This window comes from Anastrepha ludens, chromosome 4, assembly GCF_028408465.1.
Source record: "Anastrepha ludens isolate Willacy chromosome 4, idAnaLude1.1, whole genome shotgun sequence".
In the NCBI taxonomy this organism is placed as follows: domain Eukaryota; kingdom Metazoa; phylum Arthropoda; class Insecta; order Diptera; family Tephritidae; genus Anastrepha; species Anastrepha ludens.
Window position 1 is genome coordinate 58,443,363 of NC_071500.1, and position 14,995 is coordinate 58,458,357.

The 14,995-nt window shown below is 37.6% G+C and overlaps 4 protein-coding genes across 4 annotated transcripts in view; 1 reads left to right on the plus strand and 3 right to left on the minus strand.

The window, feature by feature from the left end:
- Positions 1-3: 3 nt before the first annotated feature.
- Positions 4-2,133, minus strand: LOC128862509 (probable glutamate--tRNA ligase, mitochondrial). Its single transcript, XM_054101170.1, has 7 exons — positions 1,912-2,133; positions 1,617-1,851; positions 1,153-1,563; positions 706-1,092; positions 495-643; positions 289-437; positions 4-201 (listed from the first exon to the last, which is right to left on the minus strand). The coding sequence occupies exons 1-7, from the start codon at positions 2,018-2,020 to the stop codon at positions 79-81; spliced, it is 1,563 nt and encodes a 520-aa protein (XP_053957145.1). The 5' UTR covers positions 2,021-2,133; the 3' UTR covers positions 4-78.
- Positions 2,134-4,265: 2,132 nt separating this feature from the next.
- LOC128862511 (tyrosine--tRNA ligase, cytoplasmic) lies at positions 4,266-6,499 on the minus strand. Its single transcript, XM_054101174.1, has 7 exons — positions 6,201-6,499; positions 5,662-6,100; positions 5,425-5,610; positions 5,130-5,310; positions 4,732-5,058; positions 4,560-4,677; positions 4,266-4,503 (listed from the first exon to the last, which is right to left on the minus strand). Exons 1-7 carry the CDS (start codon positions 6,399-6,401, stop codon positions 4,375-4,377), a joined length of 1,581 nt encoding a protein of 526 aa, XP_053957149.1. The 5' UTR covers positions 6,402-6,499; the 3' UTR covers positions 4,266-4,374.
- A 351-nt stretch (positions 6,500-6,850) lies between these two features.
- Positions 6,851-10,179, plus strand: LOC128861844 (elongation factor-like GTPase 1). The gene is made up of 7 exons (XM_054100220.1): positions 6,851-7,383; positions 7,445-7,678; positions 7,785-8,408; positions 8,470-8,786; positions 8,850-9,129; positions 9,190-9,976; positions 10,040-10,179. Exons 1-7 carry the CDS (start codon positions 7,018-7,020, stop codon positions 10,177-10,179), a joined length of 2,748 nt encoding a protein of 915 aa, XP_053956195.1. The 5' UTR covers positions 6,851-7,017.
- Positions 10,180-13,994: 3,815 nt separating this feature from the next.
- LOC128862512 (uncharacterized) overlaps positions 13,995-14,995 on the minus strand; it is a 119,555-nt gene continuing 118,554 nt past the window's right edge. Inside the window, exon 5 of the mRNA XM_054101175.1 lies at positions 13,995-14,927. Within this exon, the coding sequence (XP_053957150.1) occupies positions 14,173-14,927 (755 nt within the window). The 3' untranslated portion in view covers positions 13,995-14,172. The remainder of the gene's footprint in view (positions 14,928-14,995) is intronic.

A 14,995-nucleotide genomic window follows, 5' to 3' on the forward strand; every position in this document is an offset into this window, starting at 1 on the left:
TAATGTTTTTTTCTTAAATAGGAATTAACTTTTATTTACAGAATTAGGTATGTTAGCAGAAAATGCATGAATTATGGGCTATGATTTTTTCCCGACTTTGGTTGCTGCCTCGTTACTTTTAAAATTAGTGTTACTTCTAAGACGTTGTAACACAGAATCTTTTCCAAGAATGTCCATCATCTCTGCAACGCCGGGACCTTCCTGCAATTTTGAGATAGTGTATATCGCTATGTTCTCAAAACAATTTTTAAAATTAATGAGCGTGTACGATAAAGAAAAGCTTATAACCTTTAAACCACTTAAAGCTGACCGCAGTGTTTTCATGAACGTAGCAAATTTGAGATTATTTTCATCCGCGAATTCCTTCAGTTTTTGATTCAGATTATCTTTTGTGAATTCTATGCTTACTAAGTTCTCTATCAGAGATTGCATTTGATCTAAAAGCAAAATTGGTTTCATTTAGAACTATAATTACTCCGTATGTTACTTCTTACCATTTGAAATAGTCTTTAATTTGAACTCAGCAGGTCGAACCCAAAGGAAACTGAGCTTTGTCGCGGTTAAATCTTGAATGAATGTCAAACGCTTAGCTGCCCATTTTAAAACATTCTCAATATGCTGGTCATCTAAATCAAGGTTTTGTCTACAAAAAATAAAAAGCATACAATTTCATGCTTCTCCTTAACCATCATATCATTGGCTTACTCCTTGGGATAAGCTTGTCGCACCAACGCTTTTACACGACGCACCAAATCTTCAGTATTTTCTTTGCTTTGCAGCATTTTAAGTATATGAAGTTGGTTAAAATCATTTAGTAAATCAGGATTCAAACGGCTGGGATGTGAATTTACACGCTCAATGCTAAATTGTTGTGCCAGTTCATCTATCGAATATACTTGTTGTTTTTGCCCAGGCGTATGTTCAAATCCGCCACCAGCACTGACAACATAGTTTACGATTGCCTCCGAGAAATACCCTTTATCCCGGAAATGCTTGATACCAATGTCACCTTGACGTTTACTCAATTTTGTGCCATCGTGATTGACTAACAATGGAAGATGGCCATATAATGGCGGTTGCCAATTGAAAGCTCTATTAGATATAAATAAACCAGAGTTATGTGGTATTTCCTTACAAATCTGCCACACTCACTTGTACAGCAGTAAATGCTTTGTCGTTGATATCTGCCATTCAACGCCGCGAAAAACATGTGTTACTCCCATCATATGATCATCTACCACGTTCGCAAAATGGTATGTGGGAAAGTTGTCGCTTTTCATAATAACAGGATCACCTTCGTTTTCACTTACGTTGTGCGAAACGGGACCATATATTAAGTCTTGCAGTGGTTCCTCATGCGCCGTTAGTTTCAATCGTATGCAGTATGGTGTCTTCTTAGCCAACAATACGGCGATTTGCTGCGGCGTTAGGTACCGACACTTATTGTCGTACCGTGGAACTTGCCGCGTTCGAATTGCTTCTTTACGTAGCAATTCTAGCCGACGTTCGGTACAAAAGCAGCGGTAGGCAGTGTCGTTCTCAAGCAGTTCACGCACAGCTTCTCTGCAAGATCTCTAAAATTATTTTAATACTGGAAAATATATTTTTCGACTAACAGATAAATCTGCTTTCGCTCGCTTTGCACATATGGACTACACTTGCCACCAAAACCTGGGCCCTCGTCAATCTGTATGCCTGCCCATAGCAAATCTTCAATTAAACTTTCTGTTGCCCCTGGCACAAGCCTTGTTTGATCTGTGTCCTCTATGCGAAGCAGGAATTTACCATTTTTATTTCGTGTAAATAAGTAATTATATAAGGCTGTGCGCAGTCCGCCCAAATGCAGGTAACCTTGGAAAATGTTTCAGTTATAAATTTACTATTCTAGTTAGTTAATCCTTCCAAACTAACCTGTTGGGCTGGGTGCGAAACGTACACGGATCTCATCGTGGATCCAGCGTTTCGTTGTCCGGATACTGTGATGCGTAAACAGGGCCGCTAATGTCCGTTTGGAATACATAGTCCACAAATATTTAAATCAAATTAAAAACTAGGATGAATCTTTCATACGAGCCGATCAGTATTTTTAGTCAGAACGGTAGACAGATGTTCGAATTTTATCTATGACTAGAATGACAGCTGATTGTGCCGCTAATCTGTGAATTCACAATGGCTTTTTTTATAAGCGCAAATATTCAATTCTTTGATTAGTGTTGTAACAGAATTTTCTTTTCATTAAGAAGAAAAACTTCATCGATCTTAAAAAACACAAAAAAAAGAGGTTGTCTGGAAAGTCGGTTTACTGAACGATAAATTCGGTTCGGACCGTATTTTAAATAGCATATACAAAAGTGGGCGTGGCTTTTCGATTTCAACAATATTTCTGTCTGATCTAAAAGAGATGGAGAGTAATAAATGTACGAAGTGTGAGAGTGTTTGATTAAATCGTTATTGTTTTCAAAATATTACCTTTGGCGTATACATTTGTATAGGTTTTTTTGTATCAAATTCAAGTCGTTTTGTTTGATATTTACCGGAGGTATCACGTTTTCTTTTTGAAATATGACGGGGCTATTCACCAACTTTCCACATTTTACCAAACTACCCTGGACAGAGAGTGATATGTGTACCAAGTGTCATCAAAATATATAAATTTTTGTTCAAGTTATCGCCTGCACGAACGGAAGTGTATACGTGGCTGTCTATCAATATCAGTATATCAAGCAGTTTTATGCGAAGCCGCCTTAATGAAAATAAATTGTATGGGCGTATCAGTAGAAAAAACCGCTACCGTCTAAAAAATTAAGGTACCCTTGTCTTTCACAAATGCTCATAGAGATAAGGACGTAAAATTCTGGAAAATAATACTTTTTGCGGACGAAACTAAAACTATTATGATTGGTTCTGATAAGAAGAATTTTATTCATCGTGAAAAAACCAAGACTTCAATCATCGGTATACAACAAACACTGTAAAGGACAGTGGGCAAATTCAAAATTTGAGCATCTTTTTCGTGGACTGGAGTTGGACCCTAATGAAAATAATTGGCAACATGGATCACTTTACTTAAAAATAAGATGGTTCACATTCCTTTGAGTCCATGGTTATTCATGGATGATAATAAAAAATTGCATTTCTGGATTGGCCAGCACATAGCTCCAACTTTAATCCCATTCAAAATATATTGCATTAAGGTTAAAAATTTAAAAATGGTACTGAACTATGTCAAGGAGTTCAGGAAGCGTGGAACTTCTGACTTACGGTTTCACCTTATTTTAGCGGCAATACCTAAATATATGTGCATGCATTTAACAGTGAAACAATTTTATCTAAGGTTTTTAAGGTTCATTCACTAACATCCTTAATTATTATTTTCCTATTCATATATAGGGTAGAATCACCTTATTTAATACACAAATAACTTGGATATATATATGTATATCCGTTCATGGTTCACTCCAGCAACATTCACTGTTACAACATTCTTGAAATTTTTAGGAGTTGTTGTTGTTGTAGCATCATATACATTCCCCGTGCATATACGAGGAATGCTGCTGAAGTGACAGTCCTTGGCCGGATATCCGGGTCGTTCCGGTTACGTAGAACCGACTGTCGTAGGAACGATTTTTTAGGAGTGTTTAATGCTGCTACAATAACTCCCAATTCTTTCTCTCCCTTCCTATATATAGATATATGTATATACATATACTTATACCATTGGCATATCATATTTCCGTTTGAAATTGATAGTTCGGTATAAGAATTTCTGTGATTTTGAATCTATAGAATGGTTTCAGAACTGCTCTTCATAACCAGATAACTAGCCTTTGAATCTGTTACATACAAGGCTAACAAAGTAATATGTCAGTGTACCTGTATCATGATTATACTCAATCCTTGAATAATTCCTCCGATGGTGAGGTCTACGCTATGAGAATGGCCTACATTTAAATTCCATCAAGGAGCGACTGAGTTCCACATTTGCTCTACTACTTACACTTACCCGACCGCTTACAGGTCTCTGTCGGTAGGTCTTAAGTGGATACACATTCCATACAAGCTCATGCGTTATCCAACCTATGAAATATACACCTTATCGTGAATTGTTATTACGAATTCCTCTTGAAATTCATTTCTTGCTGGTGGAACGCTTCCAAAAATACTGAGGAATAAATGCAAATTCGGAAACCTCCCTTCTGTTTTTATTGCTATGGGAAGCGAATGTTAATTGTGCCACATTTCAAAAATAAAATTGCAAATAAATATTAAACTTGCGGAGTAACAGTTCACTATTACAAATTTTATGAATTACGTCTTGTAAAAGCATTAGCTGGCTTCACATCATATATTTCTAATTCACATTATTTTTTTGCGTTACTTAATGCTGCAGTTCGATAATTTGCTTGTAAGTTTCTCGCCCTCGGGTGTGAGAAGAAAGTTTTCTTTCCAAACAGCAACACCGTCGGCATTTGTTTTTAAATCTACAGAAAGTTTCTCCCACACCTTCGAATACAGAAAATATTATTAAACATTTAGCAATAAGTAATAATAAATTGTACCTTCTTTTTGGGATTTAATTGTTCGTCTGGGTTGCCATCATAACCTTCGAATGTCAATCGACTACCAGGTGCTGCGCTGGCTGGAACAATGATGGGTTCCACCACAGTGTGATCGGGGCTATAAAAATAACTAGTTAAATACCTTTAAAATGCTTTACTATTTCCTTTATACTTTGACGTGCATAGCACCATGCCTTCAGAAAGTATGCCACGCATTTTAGATGGTTTAAGATTGCACAGGACCGCAACTAATCGTTGGTTTAACTCCTCAATTGTGACAAACTTCACCAATCCGCTAATAATAGTACGTGGTTGTGCTTCGTTCAAGTCAATCTTCAAAACATACAAAGTGTCTGCGTCGAGATGACGAGAAACTTCCGTAACCTTGCCAACGCGTATATCTAGACGATGCGGACCGTCTTCTTCAGGTGCTGCCACATTATTCGCATTCACACCTTTGGCTTTACTTGGTGCTGGATAGGCAGCTGCACTGAGTTTTCTGCATCAGAGATATAATTATATGCCAATTAATGTAAATCAAAAGTATGTTAATGGTAAGCCAATTCTTACTGCAATTCTGGGCTTTCGAAAGTTTTTCTAATTGGCTCTAAAAGCTTATTAATGTATTTTTCAACGGAACCTTTCAAGTCTCCAGGATGTAACTCGTTGTCGGCAAAACTTTTCTCTAAGTCGGCGTAGTTGTGGAATGTGACATCACCTCCAAATTCCGCTGGACGATTTACAGAAAAGCCTAAATGAAAATATGAAAATAATTGAGATTAAACAAAATTATTTACCATCTTCTGTATGTACCTTGACTGGTTGTAAACCACTGCCAAGGAAATTAATAATATTTAATACGGACCTTCTCCCTCTTTGAAAAGCGAAAACAGCACATGTTTGACGAATGACAAAAGACCATTGTCCGCAATATTTCCAGGCTCGCAGAAGGCTTTCTTTAGCTTCTTTTTAACATTTGCGGGCGAATCTAAAAGGTCAATTTTTGAATCCTCTTCCGAAGATGACATCTTGCCGCCCGCTAAACCCGGTACTGTAATTGATATATATTAGAAATTTTCTCTCAAAAAGTAAGTTTTTATACCCATAGGATTCATAAAATGTATACGCTTTTCATAGCCTAACTGTGGCAAATATTTCTCTGAGAAAGTGAAAATTTTACGCTGATCAACACCTCCAAATTGTGCATCCACCTTTAGGTATTCTTCATCTAAAGCTTGCAATCCTGGATAAAGTAAGCCCGAAAGTAATGGGTATTCTATTTGCTTTACCACTTCAGCACCAGCTTTTCTTGCATCGTGCTGCGTCACTACCGAGCTTAATCTGTATACGTCCAACGTATATTCTCTTGAGAGCTGATAGTCAGTACCCCTAACGAACTTCAGCTTCTCCAATGGAACGTCTATTGAGCTCAACATAGCTTTGATGACAGCTTCGTAATATTTTGTACGAAGCTCGAGCAGCGCCCATGGCGCCTTCATATTATCGAGGTAACCATGCAAATCAGCAAAGAGTATAGTAACCTAATAGACAAAAAAAAAAGTGAAAGGTGTGACAATTAAATTTGATTAGTAGGGAGTGTTATATGCTTGGTAATGTTATTAAAATTTCCAATTTCATTACCTCGCAACCGGCCTTGAGGAAATCGGCAACTTTTGACATAGGCACAAAGTAGGCTACATGTGGTTTGCCTGTAGTCGCTGTGCCCCAATAGATTTTCAGATCACGCTCTTTGAGTACCGCATTTAATTTGTCCTCTCCCAGTGTTTCCTGCAGATTGCGGGTGATTAATTGCTTCTTTTCTTCAGCTGTTAATTCAACCATTCCGATAATTATTTTTTTATTTAATGCCTATGAGTCAAAACACTTTCGCAGAAAGAAAGAACCGATTGCAATGCAACACATGCAAAATAACGTCAGCAACTTTTGACACTTGTTCAGCTCTTCTTCAATTTGACCGAGCTGCCAAGTGCATTTACATTTTTTTTATTGTAGGACCAAATCAAACTTTTCCGAATAAAGTAAGGCTCCAGCAATGGATTCTGGTAGAGGGGCAAAAAAATGTTGATGTATCGGTGTCTACAAGTTAAAGTCTTTTTGCTTATTTTAATGTGTGAGATGCAGCTGGAGTTATAGCCCTTAGCCTTAGCTTATAAATTAATTTACCGTCAAGTAGTTGAAATTCTTTGCTTCAAATAATTATAACAATTGTGAATAGTCGCGATAGCGATTTCACAATTCGGAATGTAAACAAAAAACATCTGATTGAAACACACAATTCCCCTTTTTATTTCGCAGGAGGTGTGATTGTTGCGTTTATTTACGAAATAGTAACCAAAACACGTGCAGATAAGCATTCGCTTTATATTTTGCTCGTGTTCATTTGTATTGGGTGCGTGAAGTAAAGGCAAAGATAGCAACTAAGCAAAAGTGAATTAAAATGACGGTGGTAGATACAAATGCTTTGGTTAAACTCCAAAAGGACATCGAACGAGTGCGCAATATTTGCATCTTGGCACATGTAGATCATGGCAAGACAACACTTGCTGATTCACTGGTAGCTAGTAATGGCTTAATTTCACAACGTTTGGCAGGCAAGCTGCGTTACCTGGACACGCGTCAAGATGAACAGGAACGTGGTATTACTATGAAGAGTAGCAGCATATCGTTGTACTACCGTGGCGGTGCTGACCATCCTGACCATGAGAAAGATTATCTTGTTAATCTGATTGATTCGCCGGGACATGTTGACTTTTCCAGTGAAGTATCCACGGCTGTGCGATTATGCGATGGCGCCATTGTGGTGGTAAGTAATAAAAAGCAACAGATATAGGAAAATATTTTACTGATATGCGTTCCTCTTCAAGGTCGATGTAGTTGAAGGTGTCTGTCCACAAACACGCGCATGCTTAGAACAAGTTTATATGGAACAACTAAAGCCAGTTTTAGTTTTAAATAAAATCGATCGCCTCATAATGGAAATGAAACTAACGCCAATTGATGCTTACTTTCATATATCAAAAATTTTGGAGCAAGTAAATGCTGTACTTGGTAGCATATTTGCCTCCGATGTGTTGTCGAAAGAAGACATAACAAAAAAGGTATGCTTATTGATGTAAAATGTTTGATATAAAAGAACATCGTTATTACTAAAATTAAAATACGATCAAATTGAAAGACAACTTTATTATATAATTATACTTTCAGAATAACTATGAATCGGCATTGGAAGAGGCCGATGATTCAAATTTATACCTCTCCCCAGCTGCCGGTAATGTTATATTTTGCTCTGCCTATGATGGTTGGGCATTCTCGGTATGCGATTTTGCTAAAATTTATGCCCAGCGTCTAGAAATGTCGCAATCGGACCTTGAACAAGTACTCTGGGGTGACTTTTTCTATAACGGCAAAAAAAAATGTGCAGTAGCTGGTGCTCAAGAAAAGGCCAAGAAACCAATGTTTGTTCAATTTGTATTAGACAACATATGGACTCTTTATGATATCATAGCAGTGCGTAAAGACAAGGAAAAACTACCGGAAATTGCCGAGAAATTAGGCATAAAACTGCAGGCGCGGGATTTACGAATAATCGATCCGAAAGCTCAAATAAAAACTGTGCTTGGTCAGTGGTTACCCATCGATCGCTCTGTGTTAGAAATGGTGGTGCGTCATGTGCCGCCACCAAATGTCATCTCCGATGAACGTGCAGAACGGTTGCTATTTCCATGCAATGTGGAGATGAATACCTATCCCAAAGAAACTCTATTGCTGAAGGAAGATTTCAAACTATGCAACGACGAGAGCCCAAATATCATTGTTTTTGTCTCTAAGGTATTGCTTCTTTAATAATCTCTCCTTTATCAAATGTATCAAAAAAATGTGTTATCTACAGATGACGCCTGTACACGTTTCACAACTGCCGCAGAACAAGCCGAAGCGTTTGAATGAGGAATTGTTACAAGCGCGTCGGGAAGAAGTTCGTCGGCGTATTGAAGAACGCAAGCAGATTGCTGCAGCTGCCACGGTGGAAAATCTAATAAGCGGTGTAGAGAAGCTGAATGTAGAAGAAACAGCGCAAATAGAGGTTCAACCAGATCAAGATAAGGGTGATTATGTTTTTGTTGCCTTTGCGCGCGTCTTTAGTGGTACTCTGAAGCCGGGAATGCGTTTGTATAATTTGGCACCTAAACATGACCCCAGAAATAAAAAGTAAGCACTTAAATCTTAAGCCATCATAAATTGACTCTGAATAAAAGACTTGTGTAATTTTAGTCAGGATTCGCCTTACATAAGCGAAGTGACGATTAGCGATCTGTACTTGTTTATGGGTGGTGAGTTACAGACACTTGACGAAGTACCCGCTGGTAATATTGTGGGTATTGGCGGTTTGGATCAGGATATCGTAAAGACAGCAACATTAAGCAGCACTCTCGATTGTACGTCATTTAGTGAGTTGAATGTGATGGCTACTCCTATATTGCGTGTCGCCATTGAGCCAGTTAATCCACAAGATTTGCCCAAACTTGTGAAGGGTCTAAAATTATTGAATCAGGTAAAGTGAACTAAAATTTAAGTAATTTTTATGGAAATTGAGCTAATTAATTAATTGTAGGCTGATGCATGTGTTCAAGTATCTGTAGCGCCCACCGGCGAACATGTCATCACTACACTAGGTGAGGTGCACGTAGAGAAATGTGTACGTGATTTAGAGGAAAGCTATGCAAAAATAAAAGTTAATGTGTCTGAGCCTATCGTGTCTTTCCGCGAGACAATAGTGCCTGAAGCCACCGTGGACATGGTAAATGAGGTTATTGTGAAATCAGCTACAGACAAAGACGTTAGTAAAAAGATTATCACACTCCAAACGGCCAATAAGTTAAGCACATTAAGAATTATAGCACTGCCACTGCCGCAAAGCACTATTGATTTGCTAGAAAAATACATTAACCTATTTAAGGAATTAGCGGCAAATGTAAAAGGTGTGACAATATCCGAGAAGTATGTGTCGCTTATAACGCAAATAAAAGAGCAACTAGCCACCACCTTAAGTGAGTTCGATTTAAAAGGTTTATCGACACTTACACCAGCGAAGTTAATCGATCGAATCTGGGCGCTCGGTCCGCGCAATTGTGGCACTAATATGCTTTTGAATTTGAGCGACTACGAGCACCCGAATTTCTGGCAGTCACTGACCCACCAAATCGATATAGAGGCTACAACAAAAGCAGCGACTGATATACGTCGAGATAATAATAGTTCATTTGTTAATGGCTTTCAATTGGCGACCGCTGCAGGACCACTCTGTGAAGAGCCCATGCAGGGCGTTGCCTTTGTTGTGCTAGAATGGTCAATAGATGCGGCTGAGGATCTGAATTCCAAGTCTTATGGCCCATTTTCTGGTTTGTTAAAAGTAGTTATAGATTTTTTGTTTTGCATATTCAAGGTTTAATTTCTATTTTCAGGACAAGTTTTAACTGCATCAAAGGAGTCGTGTCGCCTGGCATTCCAGGCCCAACCGCAACGTCTTGTCAGTCCCATGTATAGCTGTAACATTGTGGTGAATGCTGAGGTTTTAGGTGAGTTCGAAACTGCATTTTTATAATAACTTAGTTTATGTTGTCTATAGACACATGAACACGTCAGCTATAAATCGGTGGTATCGTCGGTATAAATAGTAAGATAAAATATAAGAAGATGTCGTTATAGGAATTCACTGGAACTTCTGGTATCTCTAGTTTTGTGCGTTTTATTTTCCTTATATTTTGGGGCCGTCGTAGCCGAATGGGTTCATGATTATCCTTCGGAAGTGCATAGGCTCGAATCTCCGTTTATGAACTTTAAATAATAGAAAAAGTATTTTCCATAATAATAGCGGTCGCCCCTCGACAAGCATAGGCAAACCTCCGAGTGTATTTCTGCCCTGAAAAAGCGCCTCATAAAAACCATTTACCGCTCGTTTCGTCTAACTCAACTAACGGTAAATCCAGAAAACGCGCTGTTTGGAGAGGTTAGGTTGGAAATAGGTGGCTAGTGTCATACAGCACGACACTAGACATATATTGGGTATATCGTGGTCGATTCTGGATAAGTTGGAGTTTAACCTACTACAATATCCAGAACGTAATTGGGCCAAAGTTATGCGGGTCTCGAGAGGCAGTTGAAGCTCTTTAACTGTAATAGGAGCTCTTGGAACTCACTACGAACTGTTCCTGAGGACGACCTCTTGGGTAACATCGTGGTGGTTGTGGTTTGATACCTAATTGTAAGGGAAAACCATTTTGGTTCAATATGGAGTTGCATTGCAAACGGTTGCCGGAACTTAAGCACGGCCGAGGTTCAGAGGGATCTCGTACCCTACCAAAGTTGCTATAGTGTGTATTCCACCCTTCCAATTGGTACTTGAAATGCTTTTAGCGAAGGGGGACGCTTATCATGCATTCTAGCAGAAGATCTCTCAGATTTTATTCGGTAATACTGTAGTAATGACAACTGTATAAGTACGTTAACGTAATGTCGTAGATAAAAATCAAAGGCAGTTGCCTGAAAATTGTTTATTTTATTATTCTCTTAAAGCGCTGAGCGCGACCACGGTCCCTGGGGACTGCCACTGCTCTTTCCCCGTGGCCGGCTCCGGTCCCTGGGAGCCGTCGTTACACTTTTCGTGGGACCGACAATATTAAAGTTAAAATATACAATAGATGTAACCTGAATGAATGTAGGCGAATATACTTTTAATGAGCTTTATTGGTGCATTCCAAGCAAATATGTGGCTGGGATTTACAAATATAACAAAATGTAATATAACAACCTGTTTTTTGTTAAATTTTTGACTTCTTAGACCCAAATAATGTCGAATTTTCATCATAACAAGCAGAACTTTATTTTCGATATTTATTGACGTCCCCTTCTTTTTCTGTAATTTTTCCTTTATGATGAGTAATTTTTCTTTCCCTTCATCTACTCTTTGTGTCAGCCCATTTGCCGTTTGTCTCCGAAATTCCTTAACTAATATTTCTTGTCCGGTTACTTCTTGACAGGCGAAGAGGGAATTGATCGCTGATAATATTATATTATCGCATACTTAGAGAGCGACCGCTTTCTGCCGGCCCACAATAGGAATTTTTGGACACATTTTGTTCATAAATCCTAGAGAAGGCAATTATTTACCGATTTTAATAATTTTTTTCTTAAAATGTTCCTAAATAACTTGGGATGAGAATGTCCAGGCCCGAATTTAAATTTTTTTTTGCTGTAGGTGTACCTTTGTGAAAAATTTAAAAGAACTTTAGGAATAAGAAATTGTGTGTATTCAAATTCGGTTTGGCATTTTTTTTATTGTAGTTCTAATGAACGGTATACATCCCGGCAAGTATGCAAATTCTCAGCATCCCTTAAGGGGTGAGTGAGAGTTTCACCCTAATTCGGGAGTGCTTCCCCCGATGTGAAGGCTATTGAATAGTTTGGACTAAAACCAAGTGCATATAGATCTGACCTCGCAGGGGCAAATGGGCAATGAATTCTGATTGAGTAACCTCAAAAACATATACCTCAACTTTTTTTGAATATTTCCGGTGAATATTCTGTGTTTGACCTTAAACTGCCCTTCAATTTGACCCTAGAAGAGCAAAATGACAACGAATTCGGACTCAGCAATGCTAAAAGCAATACATCAATTTTGTTTTTAATTTTCCGGTGAATATTCTGTAATTGACCTTGAACTGCCCTTCAATTTGACCCCAGAATAACAAACTGACAACGAATTTGGAATCAGCGAATCCGAAAGCATATACATCTATTTTTTTTTAGTTCTCCGGTGAATATTCTGAGTTTGGCCTTGAATTGACCTTTAATTTGACCGCGAAAGGGCAAACTGATAATGAATTCGTACTCTGCAACCCCAAAAACGTATGTATCAATTTTTTGCAATTTTTCCGGTGAATATTCAGGTTTGTCCTTGGAAAAAATTAGTTTTTACGTTTTTAGTAGTAGTTCTTACGTAGTTCGGGTATGATTTCACCCCTGATGTATTACCGTTGATTAGAACATCAATGAAAAAATTCCAAACCGAATTTAAATATAATACATATAATTTTTGTTTTTCAAGTTTTTCTGAATTTTTCACAAAGGTACCTCTATTTAAGGGTGTGTTTTGATATAAAAAGAAAACTTTAATTCGCACTTAGATAATCTCTTCCAAAATCATTTACGAGCATTTTAAGAAAAATATTATTAAAATTGGTCAACAACTGGCTCCTGTAGCCATATTTGAGCAAAATGTGTCAAAAAATCCCCACTGTGCGACCGGAGGAAAAGGTCAGAAATATCGGCGCCACAAGTATTTATCTATCTACTCTATTTAATTCTATTCCCGAAATTCAATGAAACGCTATTGTTTTTATTTTCAATAAAAAATAATTTATTACAAATTACAAGCGAATTACAAAATGCAATTTAATGCGTTTATGTCGTTACTAAAATTAATAACTAATAAATGCAGCTTAAATTTTATGCATAAAATAAATAATTTTTTTTTTCACTATATGCAAATACTTAAATAAACTTTATGTTTAATTATGTTGATCTCTTTTTAAATTTCAACTGAAAACGGTGTCTACGTTACAGTTACTAAAACTTTTTCGCACTAAATCGTAAATTAACTATCCATGTGTGTGTGTGTGTGTGAGTGTATCGAAAAAATAGACTAAAACAAATGAATCAAAGCACTTCAATGGATTTAACGAAATGCTTCAATTAATTTGTTATACTCGTATATTTAAATACTAATATAGTTAAATCCATATATTATTTATTATTTAGTTTATCTATATATTTTAGTGTGAAATATGTAGGCGAAAAATTCAACACTATTGGCAAAAGGCAAAGCACTAAAGTATTTCCGCACTAAAAAGCATACAATTTAGAGTATCGATAAACGTCTATCAATAATGGAACTTAGTTGCTACGATAATGATATTATTTTTAAAATAGCTACTTTAACGTGTTGATTAAATTTAGTTAATATATTATTTAGAAATATATTTTTTTTGATGAAATAAATGTCTAGGTTAGTATCAACTTTGACATCAATTGTAGCTAAATGCCAGAGCAAGGCTTATACCCCTTTATAGTCGACTTCATGCTTTGTAATATTTATTATTACATTTATATGTTTCGTGGTTTATTTGAATTATTTTTAAAATATTTTTTAATTTCTCTATAAATCATGTGTTTTTATTCTTAAAAAAATCCTTGTGTGTTTAAGCTTTAATGCTTTCTCTTTTAATATTCCTGCATACTCCTGCTATGATTTTCTTAATATCAATTATTGAGCATTTAAGACTCTTTTTTTTATTTTCTTTCAGTCAGTAGTATTTTGAATAAATACGACTATTAAAAAAAAGGCCTCTTTAACTTTAAAGTTTTGTTTCACAAAACTTCCACGCCTGTTACAACTTTATACGCTTAATTTTACTTTCGTTTTCACTGTTTTGTAATATTAACTCTATTCGGGCTTTTACCGATACGACGATCACTTTCACACTTAAAAAAGGAAGAAGAAGAAGAAAATTACTCATACGCCACTGCCGCCTTCCTCTTAATCCCAGACGATCGTCTGCTGAAACTCCATTACACGATCCCACGGGAATTCGGGCGTATTGTGTTCCCAATCGTTTGCCGCTCCAACGACTACTGAGCGTTTTTGACGCAATTGTGCCTCTTCTTCGCTTTGTTGCTGGGAAGCAGCAGACACCAAATCTCCGTCGCTACTTAAGTTCGCGTTCGCCGTTGTCTCTTCAATGCCAGCAGTAGCCGCAGTTTCAGCTGACTGTTGTGTGCTTGTGATCAATGATTTATCCTCATCTTTTGCTGCCTCAATTGGTGTTTCACCTTTGCGTTCATTGTTGCGTCCATAGATACCCGTTGGGAAATTATTAATCGAAGCGAGTGTATCCGGTCGATAGTTATTAACACTGAGCGATTGATGTGGGTTAATATTGTTGTTAGTGTCTGGTCGATTCAAATACTGATAGCCGCCAGCTTGATGTTGGTTTGCGAAGCTATTTTCCGGGTGGTAATTGTTGTTGTTGGCCGCCGACGATGAGGCAGAAAATGATGACGATGATGAGCTTGGACGGCCGTACGTGTCTTTAACACCATATTGTGGCACATTTATGTAGGCGCTACTGCTTTGCGTACCTGGCCGGTACAATGGTTTCTGTAGCTGATAGCGTTTGGGTGGTTGTGAGGATGGCTTGCGCACTGAGTAGCCAGGCTTGACGCACATCATGCCAAACACTCGTATGCCGGGTACACTGGCGTATTTGGGCTGATCATGGGCCATTGGACCCTCTGTGGGCGAGAAGAGTAGAGCGGAAAAGCAACCAGAATATTAAAAAAACCAGTAAAATTGCATTCGT